At 44.0% G+C, this 19,082-nt stretch overlaps 1 protein-coding gene across 3 annotated transcripts in view; it reads right to left on the minus strand.

Annotated features, from left to right (window-relative positions):
• The window catches only part of ANKRD6 (ankyrin repeat domain 6), a 217,670-nt gene that overhangs the window by 96,696 nt on the left and 101,892 nt on the right, over positions 1 to 19,082 (minus strand). For all 3 annotated transcript variants that reach the window (XM_060168181.1, XM_060168182.1, XM_060168180.1), the window contains exon 2: positions 3,633 to 3,896. In XM_060168181.1, the coding sequence (XP_060024164.1) occupies positions 3,633 to 3,752 (120 nt within the window). In that variant the 5' untranslated portion in view covers positions 3,753 to 3,896. The remainder of the gene's footprint in view (positions 1 to 3,632; positions 3,897 to 19,082) is intronic.

Here is a 19,082-nt window from a genome sequence, read left to right on the forward strand (position 1 = left end):
AATATACCTAAATTGTTTTTAAATTAAAAATTGAACTGATTAATCAAATTAGTAGTATTTGCATATTCATTAGAAATATTAAAATAAATGCCAGGGGAAAAAGAAATCTGAAAAATTTATAAGTTTTTTCTGCAGAGGAGCAGATTGGAGTTTTTGTTAAAAGCCTTCTTAACGGTATTTGAACTTATTCTTTTAAAGCTTCTATGTGCATGCTTTACTTCGATAATTATTAAAAAGCAAGTGATGTAAAAAAAAAATAATAACAAGCATTGGTGAGGACACAGAGACTGGAAGCTTCATACACTGCTGTTGGGAATGTAAAATGGTAGATACTCTGGAATATAGCTTGGCAGTTCCTTAAAACGTTAAACATAGATTTACCATGTGACCCAGCAATTCCACTCCAAGGTGTCTACCCAAGAGAAATGAGAACAAATATGTTCACAGCAGCATTATTCGTAATAGTTCTAAAGCAGAAACAACCCAAAATGTCCATCAATTGATGACTGGATAAACAAAATGTGATATATGTATATAGTGGAATAATATTCTGCAATAAAAGAAAATGCATGCTACAACACAGATGAACCTTGAAAACAGTAGGCTAAATGAAAATACCCAGACACAAAAGACCACATAATGTATGATTTTATTTATATAAAATGTCCATAAAAGGGAAATTTGTAGAAACAGAAAGTAGATCAATGGTTGCCAGGAGCTGGGGATGGGAATGGGGAATGAGAGCTAAGAAGTATGGAGTTTCTTACTGGGATTCTAAAATTAGAAATGTACTAAAACTAGAACATGGTGTTGGTTGCACAACTCTGTAAATACATTAAAAATTATCATATTTCAGGGACTTCCCTGGTGTTTCAGTGGTTAAGACTCCACGCTCCCAATGAAGGGGGCCTGGGTTCGATCCCTGGTCGAGGAACTAGATCCCGCACGCCGCAACTAAGACCTGGCGGAGCCAAATAAATAAATACTTTTAAAAAAATTATCAAATTTCACACTTAAAATGGGTAAGCTTTTTGGCATGTAAGTTATACCTCAATAAAGCTGTTTTTTAAAAAGCAAATGATACTGTTTAAAAAAGAGAACTTGCAGACTATGAGCTAAGTGCTTTAATAAGTTATTATTATAACAATTCTGAAAGGTTGGTATTATTATCCCCATTTTACAGATAAGGCAACTGAGGCTCAAAGAAGTTAAGCAACTTGCACCATTAGCAAACACAGCAAAGTTAAAATGTGTGCACATGTGCCCTAACTACAGAGTTCCTGTACTTTCTCCCATGTGTGACTGCCTGGGTCCTGAAGAGCTGTGGTTAGATCATGCTGAGGCCTGAGTCAAGGTTCCCTTCACCCTGGATTCCATACAACCTAGTCACCACCTAGGTCAGAGTGCTGTTAGGCTAATGAGTGAACTTTGAGTACCCAAAGACTTTCAGTCTCTCTAGAGACCAGCATTGTGATACTGTGACTTATAATAAGAAATACAGGGCTTCCCTGGTAGCGCAGTGGTTAAGAATCCACCTGCCAATACAGGAGACACAGGTTCGAGCCCTGGTCCAGGAAGATCCCGCATGCCGTGGAGCAACTAAGCCTGTGCGCCACAACTACTGAGCCTGTGCTCTAGAGCCCACGTGCCACAACTCCTGAAGCCCGTGCGCCTAGAGTCCGTGCTCTGCAACAGGAGAAGCCACCGCAATGAGAAGCCCGTGCACCACAATGAAGAGTAGCCCCTGCTCGCCGCAACTAGAGAAAGCCCACGGGCTGCAATGAAGACCCAACGTGGCCAAAAATAAAATAAATAAAAAATAAATTAATTAAAAGAAAAAAGAAATACAGATTTGCTCTTAATCTCCGTTCCTGGCTCACAGCTCCTCACAGATCCTTGGAATTTCCTGAGTGGTAAGAGCAACGGGAGCATCTTTTGTTATAATAGTTGGTCTTCTGCTATCAGTTCCTGAAATAGCTCCAGAGCCATAAAGGTGAAAGGAGTGTGTTATTCCTAATAAACTCCTTTCAACCATACCTGAGGTTATATTAATAAGATAACTTATGGACAGCCCTAAGGATGGAGGGCTGGTTGCCAAGGGAACCAACAGTGATTACAGGTTGGAACTTTCAGTCACACTTCCCTGACCTCCAGGGAGGGGAGAGAGGCTGGAGGTTGAATCAATCACCAATGGCCAATGATTTAGTAAATAACGTCTGTGTAATGAAGCCTCCATAAAAACCCAGAGGACAGAGTTCAGGGAACTTCTGGGTTGGTGAACACACAGAGGTGCTGGGAGGGTGGTGCGCTCAGAGGCATGGAAGCTCAGCCTCCTTTCCCCATACCTTGCCCTCTGCATCTCTTCCATCTGCCTGTTCCTAAGTTATATCCTTTTATAATAAACTGGTAATCTGGTAAGTAAAATGTTTTCCTGAGTTCTGTGAGCTGCTTTAGCCAATTAATTCAACCCAAGGAGTGAGTTGTGGGAACCTCTGATTTATAGCCAGTCAGTCAGAAGCACAGGTGACAACCTGGACTTGTGACTGGTGTCTGAAGCAGTCTTATGGGACTGAGCCCTTAGCCTGTGAGAGCTGATGCTATCTCCAGACAGATACTGCCAGAATTGAGTTAATTGCTTGGTGGTGCTGGAAAAAGCACACATCAGAAGCAGGAAATACACAGACTGCACGTGACTAACCAAAAATGTGAGCTGGCCAATCTTTGCCATGGGAGGTCAGAGGTCAACAGATGTTACTATTTGAAAATGAAACTTCGCCTCTCTCCATGGCTCTCTCTGGGGTGGCCTGGAGTGGGGGGCTCTGGAGTCATAACTGGGTCCAAGTTGCAGTTTTGCCACTCAGCAGCTGGGGGCCCCTTGAGTAAATTACTTCAATCTTTCTGTGCCTCAGTTTCCTCATCTCTAAAGTAAGGATGAAAAAAGAACCTCTTCTAGAGGTCTATAAAGTGCTTAGAGCAATACTAAGTGCTTGCCGTCAGCATTACTTCGTCTATGTATCTGCACTTGTCACCTAACTGGGCAGAGCCTGCCTTACCTCAGTTTTGCTATAAAACTGCCCTTGGGCCTGTGCATTCTCTCGTCTACCATGGTGTCATCTGTTGGTGAGGGGTCAGCAATGCCCTCCAAAGCCTGCCACACATTCTCACTGACCCACGTGAAATCAGCCTAAAGAGGTCATTGGGAGGCATCTGGTCCAAGCCTATCACTGTCCAGATGGGAGCAGTGAGGTTCTGCATGGCGTCTGGGCTGCCCCGTCGTCCACAGGCCTCCCAAGGGAGCCTAACGTGATTCTCACACACTCTACCCAGTAAGTTCTTGTGCCCCAATTTCTCCAGAGAGATCTCTGGTCCATCTGGCTAAAGAAGTAGGTGAGAAAAATCCACACTGCGATTTTAAAGAGGGTCAAATGCTAATTACGAGTGGCTCCATTTGAAACATAGCAACGAAAGCATGTTTAATCCTTCTTCTTTCTCCCCAAACCTCCAGCACTGGAAACAAAAAACAAAACCAACCAGTTCTTTGAAAACTGAACGAAACACAACAGTTTTATGGACAATGCTTAAGAGGCAGGCTTTTCCCCAGGGAATGGCTAAAGTGTTGATTCTCTTGTTACCTTGGTAACCGCTACCTTGGCACCCTTGTTGATGAGCTGAACCACATTCTCCGCCTGGCCTTTGTATGCAGCTATGAGCAGGCGTTCTGAAAGCGCGGCGACCGCATCCTGCTGGCTCATGAATTAGGAGAGAAAGACGTTTTCCGGGAAGTGGTAGACAAGTTCCTTTGGCTCAACGCGATGCCACGGGCCCAGGCAGGCACCCTCGGGTAAAGACGTTCCGATCATTGGAAGGGGCCTTCATCACTATGCCATCTTTGGGACCTAGGGGTTACAGAACAAAGCTGCCATCAGCACCACTCAGCGCCCAGGACAGGCCACACCGCTCCTCCCTGGTTTTAGGGCATCTGCTGATCGCTCAGTGCAGGGGAGGGGAGTTGGGGGAGACAGGACAGGCGGCAAGCACCCTCTGCAGAGCAAACCCTGAACTTGCACGTGGAAGGCGGAGAGTATACAGAAACAGCCCGCTCCCATCCCCACCCCCGCAGACTCCAGACCACGGCGAGGTCTGCTCTGCGTCTCCCACCCAGGTAGCAGCGGCCTGACAATCCCCTGAATGTAGCCTGGTTTCCAGGCCCACCCTTGGCAGGAAACTACACTGTGTGGGAACACACAGGGCCCTCTGGACCGCATTTTGTGGGCCCGCCACAGCTAACATGCCTATTCCCCTGGCCGGTTAGGTGCCTGTGGACCACACCCCACAGAGACCCTGAGGAGGGGGCCACACCCATGGGGCTTTCTCCCAGCATTTCCAGCCTTTCTCTTCCTTCATCCTTTTCCCATTGTAAATGGTGCAGGTTCCAGAAATCTGCAACAGGTGGAGAGCTGGGAGCAGGCCCGGACCATCTCCTAGCCAATAACTGCTGGAACAACCCATCTTGGGAACAAAACTGATGCTACAAACAGTTACTCTAGGGAGGGGCTTAACAAGAGGGAAGTAAGTGGGCAATTCAAACCGGCGACAGGATGCTAAGCCCCGTCTCGGAGCCGTGGTCTGGGGGCAGTAACTAGCAGTAAACTCAAGCCCTCTTTCCACCAAATGGCCAAATGGATAGAATTTTAAAGACTGACTCTTCCCAGTAGCGCTGGACCACCATTAGAGCAAACCAAAGCCACTGGGATTATGCCAAAGGTGAAGGGTTTGGGGGGCCAAAGAAGGAAAGCTTAAGAATCTGACCTATTCCTATTAGGAGGGCAAGGCAATGTGGGCCTCTTTTTGTTTTAAAATGTACTTGCTAAAAATACCAATATTGCAGATGGAGAGAAAATGCTGTACCACAAGGAATCCCAGGACCTACCACCCATTTTAGTTATGAAGGACCAGAAGATACAGACGTCCTTTACAGCGGTTTCCAGGCAAACCCCATGCTCCTTTCACTGGCTGTGATGTGACTGAGAAACGGCTGGTCGGTACCTGCTCTGACTCTGCATCACCGTGACATCCAGGTGGCTCGTGTCACCAGCAGCTCCGGACAGCTGGGGTTAAACGTTCATGTATAAAACAGACGGAACAACAGGACTGTGGTAGGGACTAAAGATGGTATTTTATTACGTGAAAGTATTGGCCAAATGTGAGTAGTATAACTTCTGAAAGGTCATTCTTCTCCCTGCTCAGCTTGCAAATGATCAAATTTTCTCACTGTCGTCCATCTGTTGCCCAAATTGTGGATAAAAAAGAGCAAGGAAAGGGGCTTCCCTGGCGGTCCAGTGGTTAGGACTCCACGCTTGCACTGCCGAGGGCACAGGTTCAATCCCTGGTCGGGGAACTAAGATCCCACAAGCCACGCACCACGGCCAAAAAAAAAAAAAAGATAACAAGGAAAGAGACACGAGGAACCCTCACAAACCCACCCTGCTCTGATCACCAGACTCATCAGAAGCGCAACAAACCTGGAGAAGGTACAAGCAGGGGACCCCTCCCGCAGCCACGGTCAGAGATCGCTGGGATGCACCCCAAATCTTTGCTGAATGAATGCGCCAATGAAAGAATAAAGTTGAGACTCAAAACAGAGAGAAATGGAGCTGAAAAAGCCTTTGGAAATTCCCAGGGTCGCACTGGAAGACTGTAGTTTGGGCTTTATGTTTCCCAGAATGTTCTACTGTTGGGGAGTGGTTTGTTTTCATAAACACAGGATACACCGTCTGTCTTTATTCAGGTAACCTGCGGCACGTCCAAACCAATTACCCTGAGCTTCTGATCTGTCTGCCCCAATCCTGCGAAAGCACTCCAGGCCCGAATGGCAGGAAAACGCAGACAATGAGCCCTGGCTTCCTAAAGGCTCTCCCTCCCTCAGCCACATTCTTCTGCACTCACTCATTTGTTATTTATTTCCCAAACCTTTCCTGCAACGGGCATTTGAGTGTCTCAAGTACAATGGCCCGGTTCATACAAACATTATCATCATGGCTAAAATTTCACGATTTCACTCCACAGCTTAACTCCTGGGGAATAGAGATCTTCTTGCTGCAACCCCAGGGCAGCCCATCAGCAAGCTGTCCGGCCTCCCCAGCAATGGAAGCATGGGTTAACCGGCCTGTCTACACTGACAGTTGCTCCCCTCCCTCCCTTCCGTCCCATGCCATAAATTCAGCCTCGGGGACACTGAGACAAAAGCCAAGGTGCACTGATTGCCATGGTTGCCAGCTACTGAGACAGCCCATGATTACCCTTGGTAAACAGCCCTTTACAAGCCCAGCGCACGTTACTATTCCTTTTGGTTTTTTCTTTTAAAGAGACAGAAACACTACATTTGTGAGAAAATGTTGGCCAAGCAGAAATGTCAGCGTTTTGGTTTTTCTTTTTTTAAAATTTCAATGGCAGGTACTTAAGAATAAAATGCTCCCCACCCCCAAGCCATCCCACACCCTCCACCACAGGCAGTGCACAGCCCGCCCGAGGCAGAGAGCGGCCTGCAGGAGGTTCTGGATACCTCACCACCGCCAGAGATGCCCAGAAAACTGCCTGCAAAATCAGGAACAGAATCCCAGGTTTCCAGTTCCTAGTCTGCTGCTAGCACCATCGCTGTGTGCTTGGGTATCTCAAGTTCATGCTCAATTTAAACCCAGTAGCCTCACTAGTAGGACCTCCAGTATTCGCCTTCATTTTCATTTACACACGGCAGAGGGGGGCGGAGGGAGGGATCAAAGTGGCTGAGTCTTCTTTTCTGCCTCCTTTCTTTCTTTCTTTTTTTTTTTTGGCCCTGCCGGGCAGCATATGGGATCTTAGTTCCCCAACCCAGGATCAAACCCAAACTGAGATCAAACCCATGCCGCCTGCAATGGAAGCACGGAGTCTTAACCACTGGACCGCCAGGGAAGTCCCTCTGCCTCCTTTCTGACTTCCACCTTGGGTTGGGGTGCAGGGCCCAGCTCACGTTCCTTTCCACCTCTCTCACGATCACTGCCCTAAATCTTTGTATCCTTACCTCCCACCTAGAACAATGATCCCCATCCTTTTGCAGTGAGGGGATACTTGGCTTCTCATCCGATACCTCTGAACTGACAAATCAAACCAGGCGGAAGGAAGTGGGCTGGGGAGAAGAATAAAGAGGCTGTTGGACCCCCAGCAGTGAGTGGGGAGGGGAGAGGACCAGTCTGCAAACAAGGAGTTAAACTTCACTGCCAACCTGTTGGGTACCCAGGCTGCAAGCAGCTCCGTTCCCTCATTCAATCTGAGCTTCCGCTTCCAGATAGATCACCTATCATTCAAGACACTTCCCATTGCAGGAGGTGAGGAATTTCTGCCCCAAGTCTATCAATCACATCCCTCTTTGCCACTTTCACAGCATTTTTCACAGGAGAAAAACCTTAAAATGCAAACAAGCTGCGAGTTCTTTAAGCAGAAATGAAATAAACGCACGATCATAAATACGCAATGAGCATCCTGAATCCAGAAAGGGATTTAGCTTCCTAAGAAAGACTCCCCTCCTTCCTCCCAGTCCACTGCCCCATTTTCATTGCTCTCTAGTTCGCCAGTGTTTTTGTCTCTCATCACAAATGCCAGAGGGCCAAACAGCTGCTTGGTCTGTGATGCGATAGGTTTTCTTTTCATAGTGAAAGGTCTATGAGGTTTTCTTGAAGATTTACAAAAAAGTCCCCCGGTACCGGCATCCCAAAGCCACTGCATCCAGTCTCCTAACAGGCAAAATATTCTAGAAGAAACATGCAAACAAAAGTCCCAGCCAGGCATTACGCACAGCCCACCCAGAGACGGTCCACAGGCACCCGGGAACCAGTGGTTAGGAAGCACCATCAGTTACGATAACTCGCTTTGCTCCTACTGGTCCAAACCCTGTGTTGAGAGATTGTACTCACATCCGGGGGTCTGTCCTCCCCGTTCTACATCGTGTTCTGTTGCTGGAAAACCACAGTCAGTTCTTTCCTGGAGAGATCATTAGCTTCCTAGGGCTGTAACGCCCAAGGGTCTGCAGGGATTTACGTTACAGTGCTTGCTGCCTTCTCCCCTTGAGCTTCCTCTGCCAGTACTGGCCAGATCACATCTACAAGCTTAGTAAGACATCCATTCAGCTCGCAATGTTTGGTGGCTTCCCAGTCTGCCTGGCACAGAAGTCCTGGGTCTTCAGACTTTGTTGGACTGCTGCCTCCTGCCAGCAGAGGACCTGTAACACTGCTCTGATCGGAGTCAGGGAATGATTCACAGATGGGCGGGTGCTTCTGAATGATGCTCGGACGACAGAGAAACGAAGTTTGTATTCTTTCAGCAGTAATACGGGGAGATGAATGCACGTGTTGTAAGGGGACGGAGGATGCAGGAAGGGTCAAAATCTGTAATGAACTGCCTTTGTGACAACAGTTATGGAAATGCCTGTTGTGTGGAAACAGCGGAGACCCAGACACTCCCTGCCCTCCTTGGGAAGAGAGTTCCAGCACAGTGACCGCAGCAGCAAGGAGACTAGGGCCTGGTTGAGGAGCCATTCCCCGTGTTTGTGAACCCGTAGTTTGTCACAAAAATCCTCCTCTGAACAGTCTCTGCAGGAAAGGGGGAAGGGAGGAAACAGGGAGCTTTTTCAAGTGCTGTCAATGGCCCTCCACACTGCAGGTGTGTCCTCCAGACCACTTGTTGAAGCAACAGAAAACCAACTTCCCAACTATTTCTATGAGTAATCATAGAAAGGAAGAGGATTTTGGTTTTGACTTGAACCAATATTACTATTTTCCCCCTCATTTCTAAAGCAAGAATTGTTGGTCCTGGAAAGGGGAAAAGAACACTGTCAACATGAACCCTCCAAGCACCATTCCTGCCCAAAGCCTTGCTTCCATTACCCTAAGGGTAGCAGCTCCTATGGGCAAGGGGCTGGGATTCTGCTTTGGCCAGTGTTCGCCTTACACCAAGGGCAGGAGAATAGCCAGGGACCGGGGCTGGTGCGCTGCAGAGAGAATGAACTCCGCTGGGGAGACAAACTGCCAGTAGAATGATACTCCTATTTTTAATGCACGACCCTCATACTAGTTTATCCAGAAGTGATCACTGCCGGGATACTGCAACCACCGCTGGAGGACCAGTGAGGTTAGAATATAGATGAACGTGACCCGCTCCCTACCTTGAAAAAACTCATCATCTGGCCCTGATCAGCCTTGATCGGGGCCCAAAAGGCCAGATGCCAGATGAGAACTGTACACGAAATGCGACAGAAGTATAAAGCAAGGAGTGCTTAATTTTCTCAGAGCTTCTGACATTTCCTTCTTCTGAGAAAACGGACTCCCCAGATGGGGCCCCTCAACACAATGCTATCCATGAGGATAGAACAACACTGGCTGCTCGCAGAGTCTGGTGTTCACAAGTGCTATCTGCAAAAGACAGGGGCAGAGAGGCACCTCTTGGCAAGCCCACCATGGCAAAGGAACATGTATACTTATTTCTTGAGGACGTCAAGTATGGTAACTATTCTCTTCTGAGTCTGACACTTAGAGGATCTTTGAAACAATCACCTCTGCAGGAGGCATGGAGAGGCTGTTGCAGTGAAAGCCGAGTGACATCTGGATACTATTCAGTAGACCTATGACATACCCTACCATCAAGAAGAGCCACTAACAAATGTAAAAATAATATATCGGAGGTTTAAGGACACATCACTGAATACAGATATGACTGACAGGAGGCTCGCGATGTAGACACCTTCCCTTTTTACATGGGGCAATAATTACTTTTTAGTTGCCTGGCACTGCTAGATCACCAGAACCTCCAAGCTGGGGGCCAGGCACTCACATCACATAGCAAATGACCCAAAATCCAGACCGACAGTCATCCATCGCTGAGCCCTCCGCTGCCCCATCTCTCCCTAGACAAGATGAGGCTGAATTGTGTGCCCCAAAATTCATGTATTGAAGCCCTAACCCTTAGTGTGACTGTACTTGGAAACAGGGCCTTTAGGAGGTAATTAAGGTAAAACGAGGTTCTAAGGGTGGGGCCCTGATCTGATAGGGTTAATGTCCTTATAGGAGAGACAAAGAGCCCCCCTGCTCACTCTCTTCCCCAGCCCTCTTTTCACACCTGCACCCTCACCTCCGAGCCACGCTCACAGGAAAGGCCATGTGAGGACATAGCGAGAAAGTGGCCATCTGCAAGCCAAGAAGAGAATCATTATCAGAAACCAAACTCTGCTGGACCTTGATCTGGGGCTTCCAGCCTTCAGAACTGTGAGAAAATAAATGCCTGTCATTGAAACCACCCAGTCCACGGTATCTTGTTATGGCAGCCCTGGTGACTAAGGCCCGAGCTTCCCTCACAGTGTAATTTGCTGGCATGAGCTCAAGGTTGGTCTTCCTGGTTAGACGCAACTCCTTGAGGGCAGGAACCCTATTTTGTTTATCTTGTACCTCCAGTGCCTGGCACAGTTCCCGGAACATACTTAGCCTTTAATGTCTGTTCAGTGGATGCTAGAAAATCTAATAATCAATTGCTTTTTCTAATCATTAATTGGTCTTCAGGAGTCTGTAGATCCCATGAGAAATAGAGGGGATACGAACCGAGTCAGCTAGGCTTTTCCCTTTCCCCAAAGTTCAAACAGGCTATGGCTGCAGAACCTTCAAGAGATAACAAATGGGGGATGTTTTCATTCTTCCCTTTCACTTCCTCCCCAAAATTGAGGATGATCCCAGCTTCTGGGATCAGAATTACTGATCTCAAGTGACACAGGTCTGTCAGCACCCAAGCACTGGACAGCACCACAGTCACCCCTGGAATTTTCCTCTCACCATCCTTAACTTCTGTTGGGTAAAACCACAAATGCTAAAGATAAACCTAAACAAGCAATACCAAATGACAAGAAAACCAATCCCCAGAGAGTAGCCCACCTGCCACGTATCCATAGCTCACCTCCTACCCACTCCTTCAATCTACTTTGATCTGGCTTCTTTCTGCCCCGAATTTTCCTACTAAACCGTTGCTGATGCTGCGCTTGTTAATTCTGTGGTGTATTAAGCATTGATTGAACAGATGGGCACAAAGAACTATGGAAATTGGGTGAGACAGCTTTCTTGCTTGGTGTGCTGGGGTGGAAAGCAGGTCAGGAATGTCCTTACAGAGAAGGTCACATTTGAGCTGGGTCTTGGAGGACTGGAGGATTTTGTTAGATAGAGAAGTGGGGGAGGACACAGGCAGAGGAAACAGCAAGAGCAAAGGCAGAGTGGTCTGGAAGGGTAGGAAAGAGGAACAAAGAGACTTTTGCAGCTGGAGCTTACAATACGTAGACAAAGACCAGAGATGATGTTGCAAAGTCAGTCTGTGGAAAAATTTTCACATCATGCCAAAGACATGGGACTGTATCTTGCATTTGTGATGGGGAATCCTAAATGTTGGTAAGAAGAGAGACTAGTCAGATTTGTGTACTACTTGGAACTCAAACATACAGAATTGGATTAGTCATAATTATGGGTTCATGCTACACTTTCAAGACAGTAGGTACACAGCTTTCTCTTCCTTCCTTCCTTTACTTCTTCTTTTATTCCTTCCTTTCTTCTATTCTTCTTTCTTTTTATTTTAATTAATAGACTTTAGTATTTTAATAAATTTATTTATTTTAAAATTTTTAAAAATGTATTTTTGGCTGCGTTGGGTCTTCGTTGCTGTGCACTGGCTTTCTCTAGTTGCAACAGGCAGGGGCTACTCTTCGTGGCAGTGTGCAGGCTTCTCATTGTGGTGGCTTCTCTCCTTGCGGAGCACGGGCTCTACATGTGCGGGCTCCAGTAGTTGTGGCCCGTGGGCTATAGAGCGCAGGCTCGGTAGTTGCGGCGCATGGGCTTAGTTTCTCCGTGGCATGTGGGATCTTCCTGGACCCAGGCTTGAACCCGTGCCCCCTGCATTGGCAGGCGGATTCTTAACCACTGTGCCACCAGGGAAGCCCTAGACTTTATTTTTTAGAGCAGTTTTAGGTTTACAGAAAAACTGAGCAGAAAAGTATGAAGACGTTCCTTATACCACTTCACCCATACTCCCGCCCTCACAACAAACATAGTGTCCCCTATTATTAACATCTTGCTTTAGTGTGATATATTTGCTATAACTGATGAGTCAATATAGATACGTTATCATTAACTAGAGCCCATGGTTTGCATACGGTTCACTCTGTGTTGTACAGTTCCTTGGCTCTGCACAAATGTATAATGGCATGTATCTATCACTATAGTATCATACGCAATAGCTTCACTGGCCTAATGCTCCACCCATTCATCCCTCCCTCCCCCCCAACCCTCGACAACCACTGATCCTTTTACTGTCTCTACAGTTTTGCCTTTTCCAGAATGTTATACAGTTGGAGTCATACAATATGCTGCTTTTCGACACTGGCTTTTTTCACTTAGTAAAATGAATTTAAGATGCCTCCATGTCTTTTCATGGCTTGATAGCTCATTTTTTTTAGTGGTGAATAACATTCCATTGTATGGATGTATCAGGGTTTACCTATTCGCCTATTAAAAGACATGTTGGAGATTGGTTCAAGATGGTGGAGTAGAAGGACCTGCTCTCACTCCCTCTTGCGAGAGCACCGTAATCACAACTAACTGCTGAACAATCATCGACAGGAAGACACTGGAACTCACTAAAAATGATACCACACATCCAAAGACAAAGGAGAAGCTGCAATGAGAAGGCAGGAGGGGTGCAATCACAATAATATCAAATCCCATAACTGCTGGGTGGGTGACTCACAAACAGGAGAACACTTATACCACAGAAGTCCACCCACTGGAGTAAAGGTTCTGAGCCCCATGTCAGGCTTCCCAACCAGGAGGTCTGGCAACGGGAGGAGGAATTCTTAGAAAATTAGACTTTGAAGGCTAGCAGGACTTGATTGCAGGACTTTGACAGGACTGGGGGAAACAGAGACTCCACTCTTGGAGAGCACACACAAAGCAGTGTGCACGTCAGGACCCAGGGGGAAGGAGAGTGACCCCATAGGAGACTGAACCAGACCTACCTGCTAGTTTTGGAGAGTCTCCTGCAGAGGCGGGGCATGGCTGTGTCTCACCGTGAGGAAAAGGAGACTGGCAGCAGAAGCTCTGGGAAGTACTCCTTGGTGTGAGCCCTCCCAGAGTCCGCCATTAGCCCCACCAAAGAGCCCGGATAGGTTCCAGTGTTCGGTTGCCTCAGGCCAAACAACCAACAGGGAGGGAACCCAACCCCACCCATCAGCAGACAAGCGGATTAAAGTTTTACTGAGCTCTGCCCACCAGAGCAACACCCAGCTCTACCCACCACCCGTCCCTCCCATCAGGAAAACTGCACAAGCCTCTTAGATAGGCTCATCCACCAGAGGGCAGACAGAAGCAAGAAGAACTACAATCCTGCAGCCTGTGGAACAAAAACCACATTCACAGAAAGATAGACAAGATGAAAAGGCAGAGGGCTATGTACCAGATGAAGGAACAAGATAAAACCCCAGAAAAACAACTAAATGAAGTCGTGATAGGCAACCTTCGAGAAAAAGAATTCAGAATAAAGATAGTGAAGATGATCCAGGACCTCAGAAAAAGAATGGAGTCAAAGATTGAGAAGATGCAAGATATGTTTTACAAAGATCTAGAAGAATTAAAGGACAAACAAAGAGATGAACACTACAATAACTGAAATGAAAAATACACTAGAAGGAATCAATAGGAGAATAACTGAGGCAGAAGAACGGATAAGTGACCTGGAAGACAGAATGGTGGAATTCACGGCTGCAGAACAGAATAAAGAAAAAGAATGAAAAGAAATGAAGACACACTAAGAGACCTCTGGGACAACATTAAACACAACAACGTTCACATTATAGGGGTCCCAGAAGAAGAAGACAGAGAGAGGGACCGGGAAAATATTTGAAGAGATTATAGTCAAAAACTTCCCTAACGTGGGAAAGGAAATAGCCACCCAAGTCCGGGAAGTGCAGAGAGTCCCATACAGGATAAACCCAAGGAAAAACACACTGAAACACATAGTAATGAAAATGGCAGAAATTAAAGACAAAGAAAAATTATTGAAAGCAGCAAGGGAAAAATGACAAATAACGTACAAGGGAAGTCCCATAAGGTTAACAGCTGATTTCTCAGAAGAAACTCTACAAGCCTGAAGGGAGTGGCATGACATATTTAAAGTGATGAAAGGGAAGAACCTACAACCAAGATTACTCTACCCTGCAAGGATCTCATTCAGATTCAACAGAGAAATCAAAAGCTTTATACACAAGCAAAGCTAAGAGAATTCAGCACCACCAAACCATTTCTACAACAAATGCTAAAGGAACTTCTCTGAGTGGGAAACACAAGAGAAGAAAACACCTACAAAAACAAACCCCAAACAATTAAGAAAATGGTAATAGGAACATACATATCAATAATTACCTTAAATGTGAATGGATTAAATGCTCCAACCAAGAGACACAGGATCGCTGAATGGATACAAAAACAAGACCCTCATATATGCTATCTACAAGAGACCCACTTCAGACCTAGGGACACATACAGACTGAAAGTGAGGGGATGAAAAAAGATAGTCCATGAAAATGGAAATCAAAAGAAAGCTGGAGTAGCAATACTCATCAGATAAAATAGACTTTAAAATAAAGAATGTTACAAGAGACAAGGAAGGAGACTACACAATGATCAAGGGATCAATCCAAGAAGCAGATATAACAATTATAAATATATATGCACCCAACATAGGAGCACCTCAATACATAAGGCAACTGCTATAAAAGAGGAAATCAACAGTAACACAATATTAGTGGAGGACTTTAACACCACACTTACACCAATGGACAGATCATCCAAACAGAAAATTAATAAGAAAACACAAGCTTTAAATGACACAACAGACCAGATAGATTTAATTGATATTTATAGGACATTCCATCCAAAAACAGCAGATTACACTTTCTTCTCAAGTGCGCACGGAACATTCTCCAGGATAGATCACATCTTGGGTCACAAATCAAGCCTCCGTATATTTAAGAAAACTGAAATCATATCAAGCATCTTTTTTGACCACAATGCTAGGAGATTAGAAGTCAATTACAGGGACAAAAACATAAAAAACACAAACATATGGATGCTAAACAATACATTACTAAATAACCAAGAGATCACTGAATAAATCAAAGAGGAAATTAAAAAATACCTAGAGACAAATGACAATGAAAAGATGATGATCCAAAACCTATGAGATGCAGCAAAAGCAGTTTTAAGAGGGAAGTTTATAGCAATACAAGCCTACCGCAAAAAACAAGATAAATCTCAAATAAACAATCTAACCTTACACCTAAAGGAATTAGAGAAAGAAGAACAAACAAAACCCAAAGTTAGCAGAAGGAAAGAAATCATAAAGATCAGAGCAGAAGTAAATGAAATAGAAAAAAAGAAAACAATAGCAAAGATCAATAAAACTAAAAGCTGGTTCTTTGAGAAGATAAACAAAATCGATAAACCATTAGCCAGACTTATCAAGGAAAAGAGGGAGAGGACTCAAATCAATAAAATTAGAAATGAAAAAGAAGTTACAATGGACGCCGCAGAAATACAAAGCATCCTAAGAGACTACTACAAGCAACTCTATGCCAATAAAATGGACAACCTGCAAGAAATGGACAAATTCTTGGAAAGGTATAACCTTCCAAGACTGAACCAGGAAGAAATAGAAAATATGAACAGGCCAACTACAAGTAATGAAATTGAAACTGTGATTAAAAATCTTCCAACAAACAGAAGTCCAGGACCAGATGGCTTCACAGGTGAATTCTATCAGACATTTAGAGAAGAGCTAACACATCATTCTCAAACTCTTCTAAAAAACTGTGGAGGAAGGAACACTCCCATACTCATTCTATGAGGCCACCATCACCCTGAATCCAAAACCAGCCAAGATACTACAAAAAAAGAAAATTACAGACCAGTATCACTCATGAATATAGATGCAAAAATCCTCAACAAAATACTAGCAAACAGAATCCAACAACACATTAAAAGGATCATACACCATGATCAAGTGGGATTTATCCCAGGGATGCAAGGTTCTCCAATATATGCAAATCAATCAATCTGATATACCATATTAACAAACTGAAGAAGAAAAAACATATGATCATCTCAATAAATGCAGAAAAAGCTTTTGACAAAATTCAACACCCATTTATGATAAAAAGAACTCTCCAGAAAGTGGGCATAGACGGAACCTACCTCATAACAAAGGCCATATACCACAAACCCACAGCAAACATCATTCTCAATGGTGAAAAACTGAAAGCATTTCCTCTAAGATCAAGAACAAGACAAGGTTGCCCACTCTCACCACTCTTATTCAACATTGTTTTGTAAGTCCTAGCCTCGGCAATCAGAGAAGAAAAAGAAATAAAAGGAATCCAAATTGGAAAAGAAGAAGTAAAACTGTCACTGTTTGCAGATGACATGATACTATAGAGAATCCTAAAAATGCCACCAGAAAACTATTAGAGCTAATCAATGAATTTGGTAAAGTTGCAGGATACAAAATTAATGCACAGAAATCTCTTGCATTCTTATACACTAATGATGAAAAATCTGAAAAAGAAATTAAGGAAACAGTCCCATTTACCATTGTAACAAAAAGAATAAAATACCTAGGAATAAACCTATCTAGGGAGTCAAAAGACCTGTATGCTGAAAACTGTAAGACACTGATGAAAGGAATTAAAGATGATACAAACAGATGGAGAGATATACTACGTTCTTGGATTGGAAGAATCAATATTGTGAAAATGACTATATTACCCGAAGCAATCTACAGATTCAATGCAATCCCTATCAAATTACCAATGGTATTTTTTAAAGAACTAGAACAAAAAATCTTAAAATTTGTATGGAGACACAAATGATCCCGAATAGCCAAAACAATCTTGAGAACGAAAAACGGAGCTGGAGGAATCAGGCTCCCTGACTTCAGACTATACTACAAAGCTACAGTAATCAAGACAGTATGGTACTGGCACAAAACCAGAAATATAGATCAAAGGAACAGCATAGAAAGCCCAGAGATAAACCCACGCACCTATGGTCAACGAATCTATGACAAAGGAGGTAAGGATATACAATGGAGAAAAGACAGTCTCTTCAATAAGTGGTGCTGGGAAAACTGGACAGCCAAATGCAAAAGAATGAAATTAGAACACTCCCTAACAACATACACAAAAATAAACTCAAAATGGGTTAGAGACCTAAATGTAAGACTGGACACTATTAAACTCTTAGAGGAAGGCATAGGAAGAACACTCTTCTTTTCTTTTTTTACGTCTTTATTGGAGTATAATTGCTTTACAATGGTGTGTTAGTTTCTGCTTTATAACAAAGTGAATCAGTTATACATATACATATGTTCCCATATCTCTTCCCTCTTGCGTCTCCCTCCCTCCCACCCTCCCTATCCCAACCCTCTAGGTGGTCACAAAACACCAAGCTGATCTCCCTGTGCTATGCAGCTGCTTCCCACTAGCTATCTATTTTACGTTTGGTAGTGTATATATGTCCATGCCACTCTGTCACTTTGTCACAGCTTACTCTTCCCCCTCCCCATATCCTCAAGTCCGTTCTCTAGTAGGTCTGTCTTTATTCCTATCTTACCCCTAGGTTCTCTATGACATTTTTTTTCTCTTAAATTCCCTATATATGTGTTAGCATATGGCATTTGTCTTTCTCTTTCTGATTTAACTTCACTCTGTATGACAGACTCTAGGTCTATCCACCTCATTACAAATAGCTCAAGGGAAGAACACTCTTTGACGTAAATCACAGCACGATCTTTTTTGATCCACCTCCTAGAGTAATGGAAATAAAAACAAAAATAAACAAATGGGACCTAATGAAACCTAAAAGCTTTTGCAAAGCAAAGGAAACTAAAAACAAGACGAAAAGACAACCCTCAGAATGGGAGAAAATATTTGCAAACGAATCAATGGACAAAGGATTAATCTCCAAAATATATAAACAGCTCATGAAGCTCAATATTAAAAAAAACAAATAACCCAATCCAAAAATGGGCAGAAGACCTAAATAGACATTTCTCCAAAGAAGATATACAGATGGCCAAGAAGCACATGAAAAGCTGCTCAACATCACTAATTATTAGAGAAATGCAAATCAAAACTACAATGAGGTATCACCTCACACCAGTTAGAATGGGCATCATCAGAAAATCTACAAACAACAAATGCTGGAGAGGGTGTGGAGAAAAGGGAACCATCTTGCACTGTTGGTGGGAGTGTAAATTGATACAGCCACCATGGAGTACAGTATGGAGGTTCCTTAAAAAACTGAAAACAGAATTACCATATGACCCAGCAATCCCACTATTGGACATATACCCAGAGAAAACCATAATTCAAAAAGATACATGCACCCCAATGTTCATTGCAGCACTGTTTACAATAGCCAGGTCATGGAAGCAACCTAAATGCCCATCAACAGACGAATGGATAAAGAAGATGTGGTACATATATAGAATGGAATATTACTCAACCATAAAAAGGAACGAAATTGGGTCATTTGTAGAGACATGGATGAATCTAGAGACTGTCATACAGAGTGGAGTAAGTCAGAAAGAAAAAAACAAATATCATATGTTAACGCATATATGTGGAATCTAGAAAAATGGTACAGATGAACCAGTGTGCAGGGCAGAAATTGAGACACAGATGTAGAGAACAAACGCATGACACCAAGGGGGGAAAGTGGCGGGGGGCCTGGTGGTGTAATGAATTGGGAGATTGGGATTGACACATATACACTAATATGTATAAAATGGATAACTCATAAGAACCTGCTGTATAAAAAAATAAATAAAATAAAATTCAATTAAATAAATAAATAAAGGACATGTTGGTTGCTTGCAAGTTTTGGCAATTATGAATAAAGCTGCTATAAACATCCGTGTGCAAATAAGCCACAGGGATGTAATATACAGCATAAGGAATATCATCGATAATATTG

The sequence above is a fragment of the Lagenorhynchus albirostris genome, chromosome 12 (genome assembly GCF_949774975.1).
Source record: "Lagenorhynchus albirostris chromosome 12, mLagAlb1.1, whole genome shotgun sequence".
Classification (NCBI taxonomy): Eukaryota; Metazoa; Chordata; class Mammalia; order Artiodactyla; family Delphinidae; genus Lagenorhynchus; species Lagenorhynchus albirostris.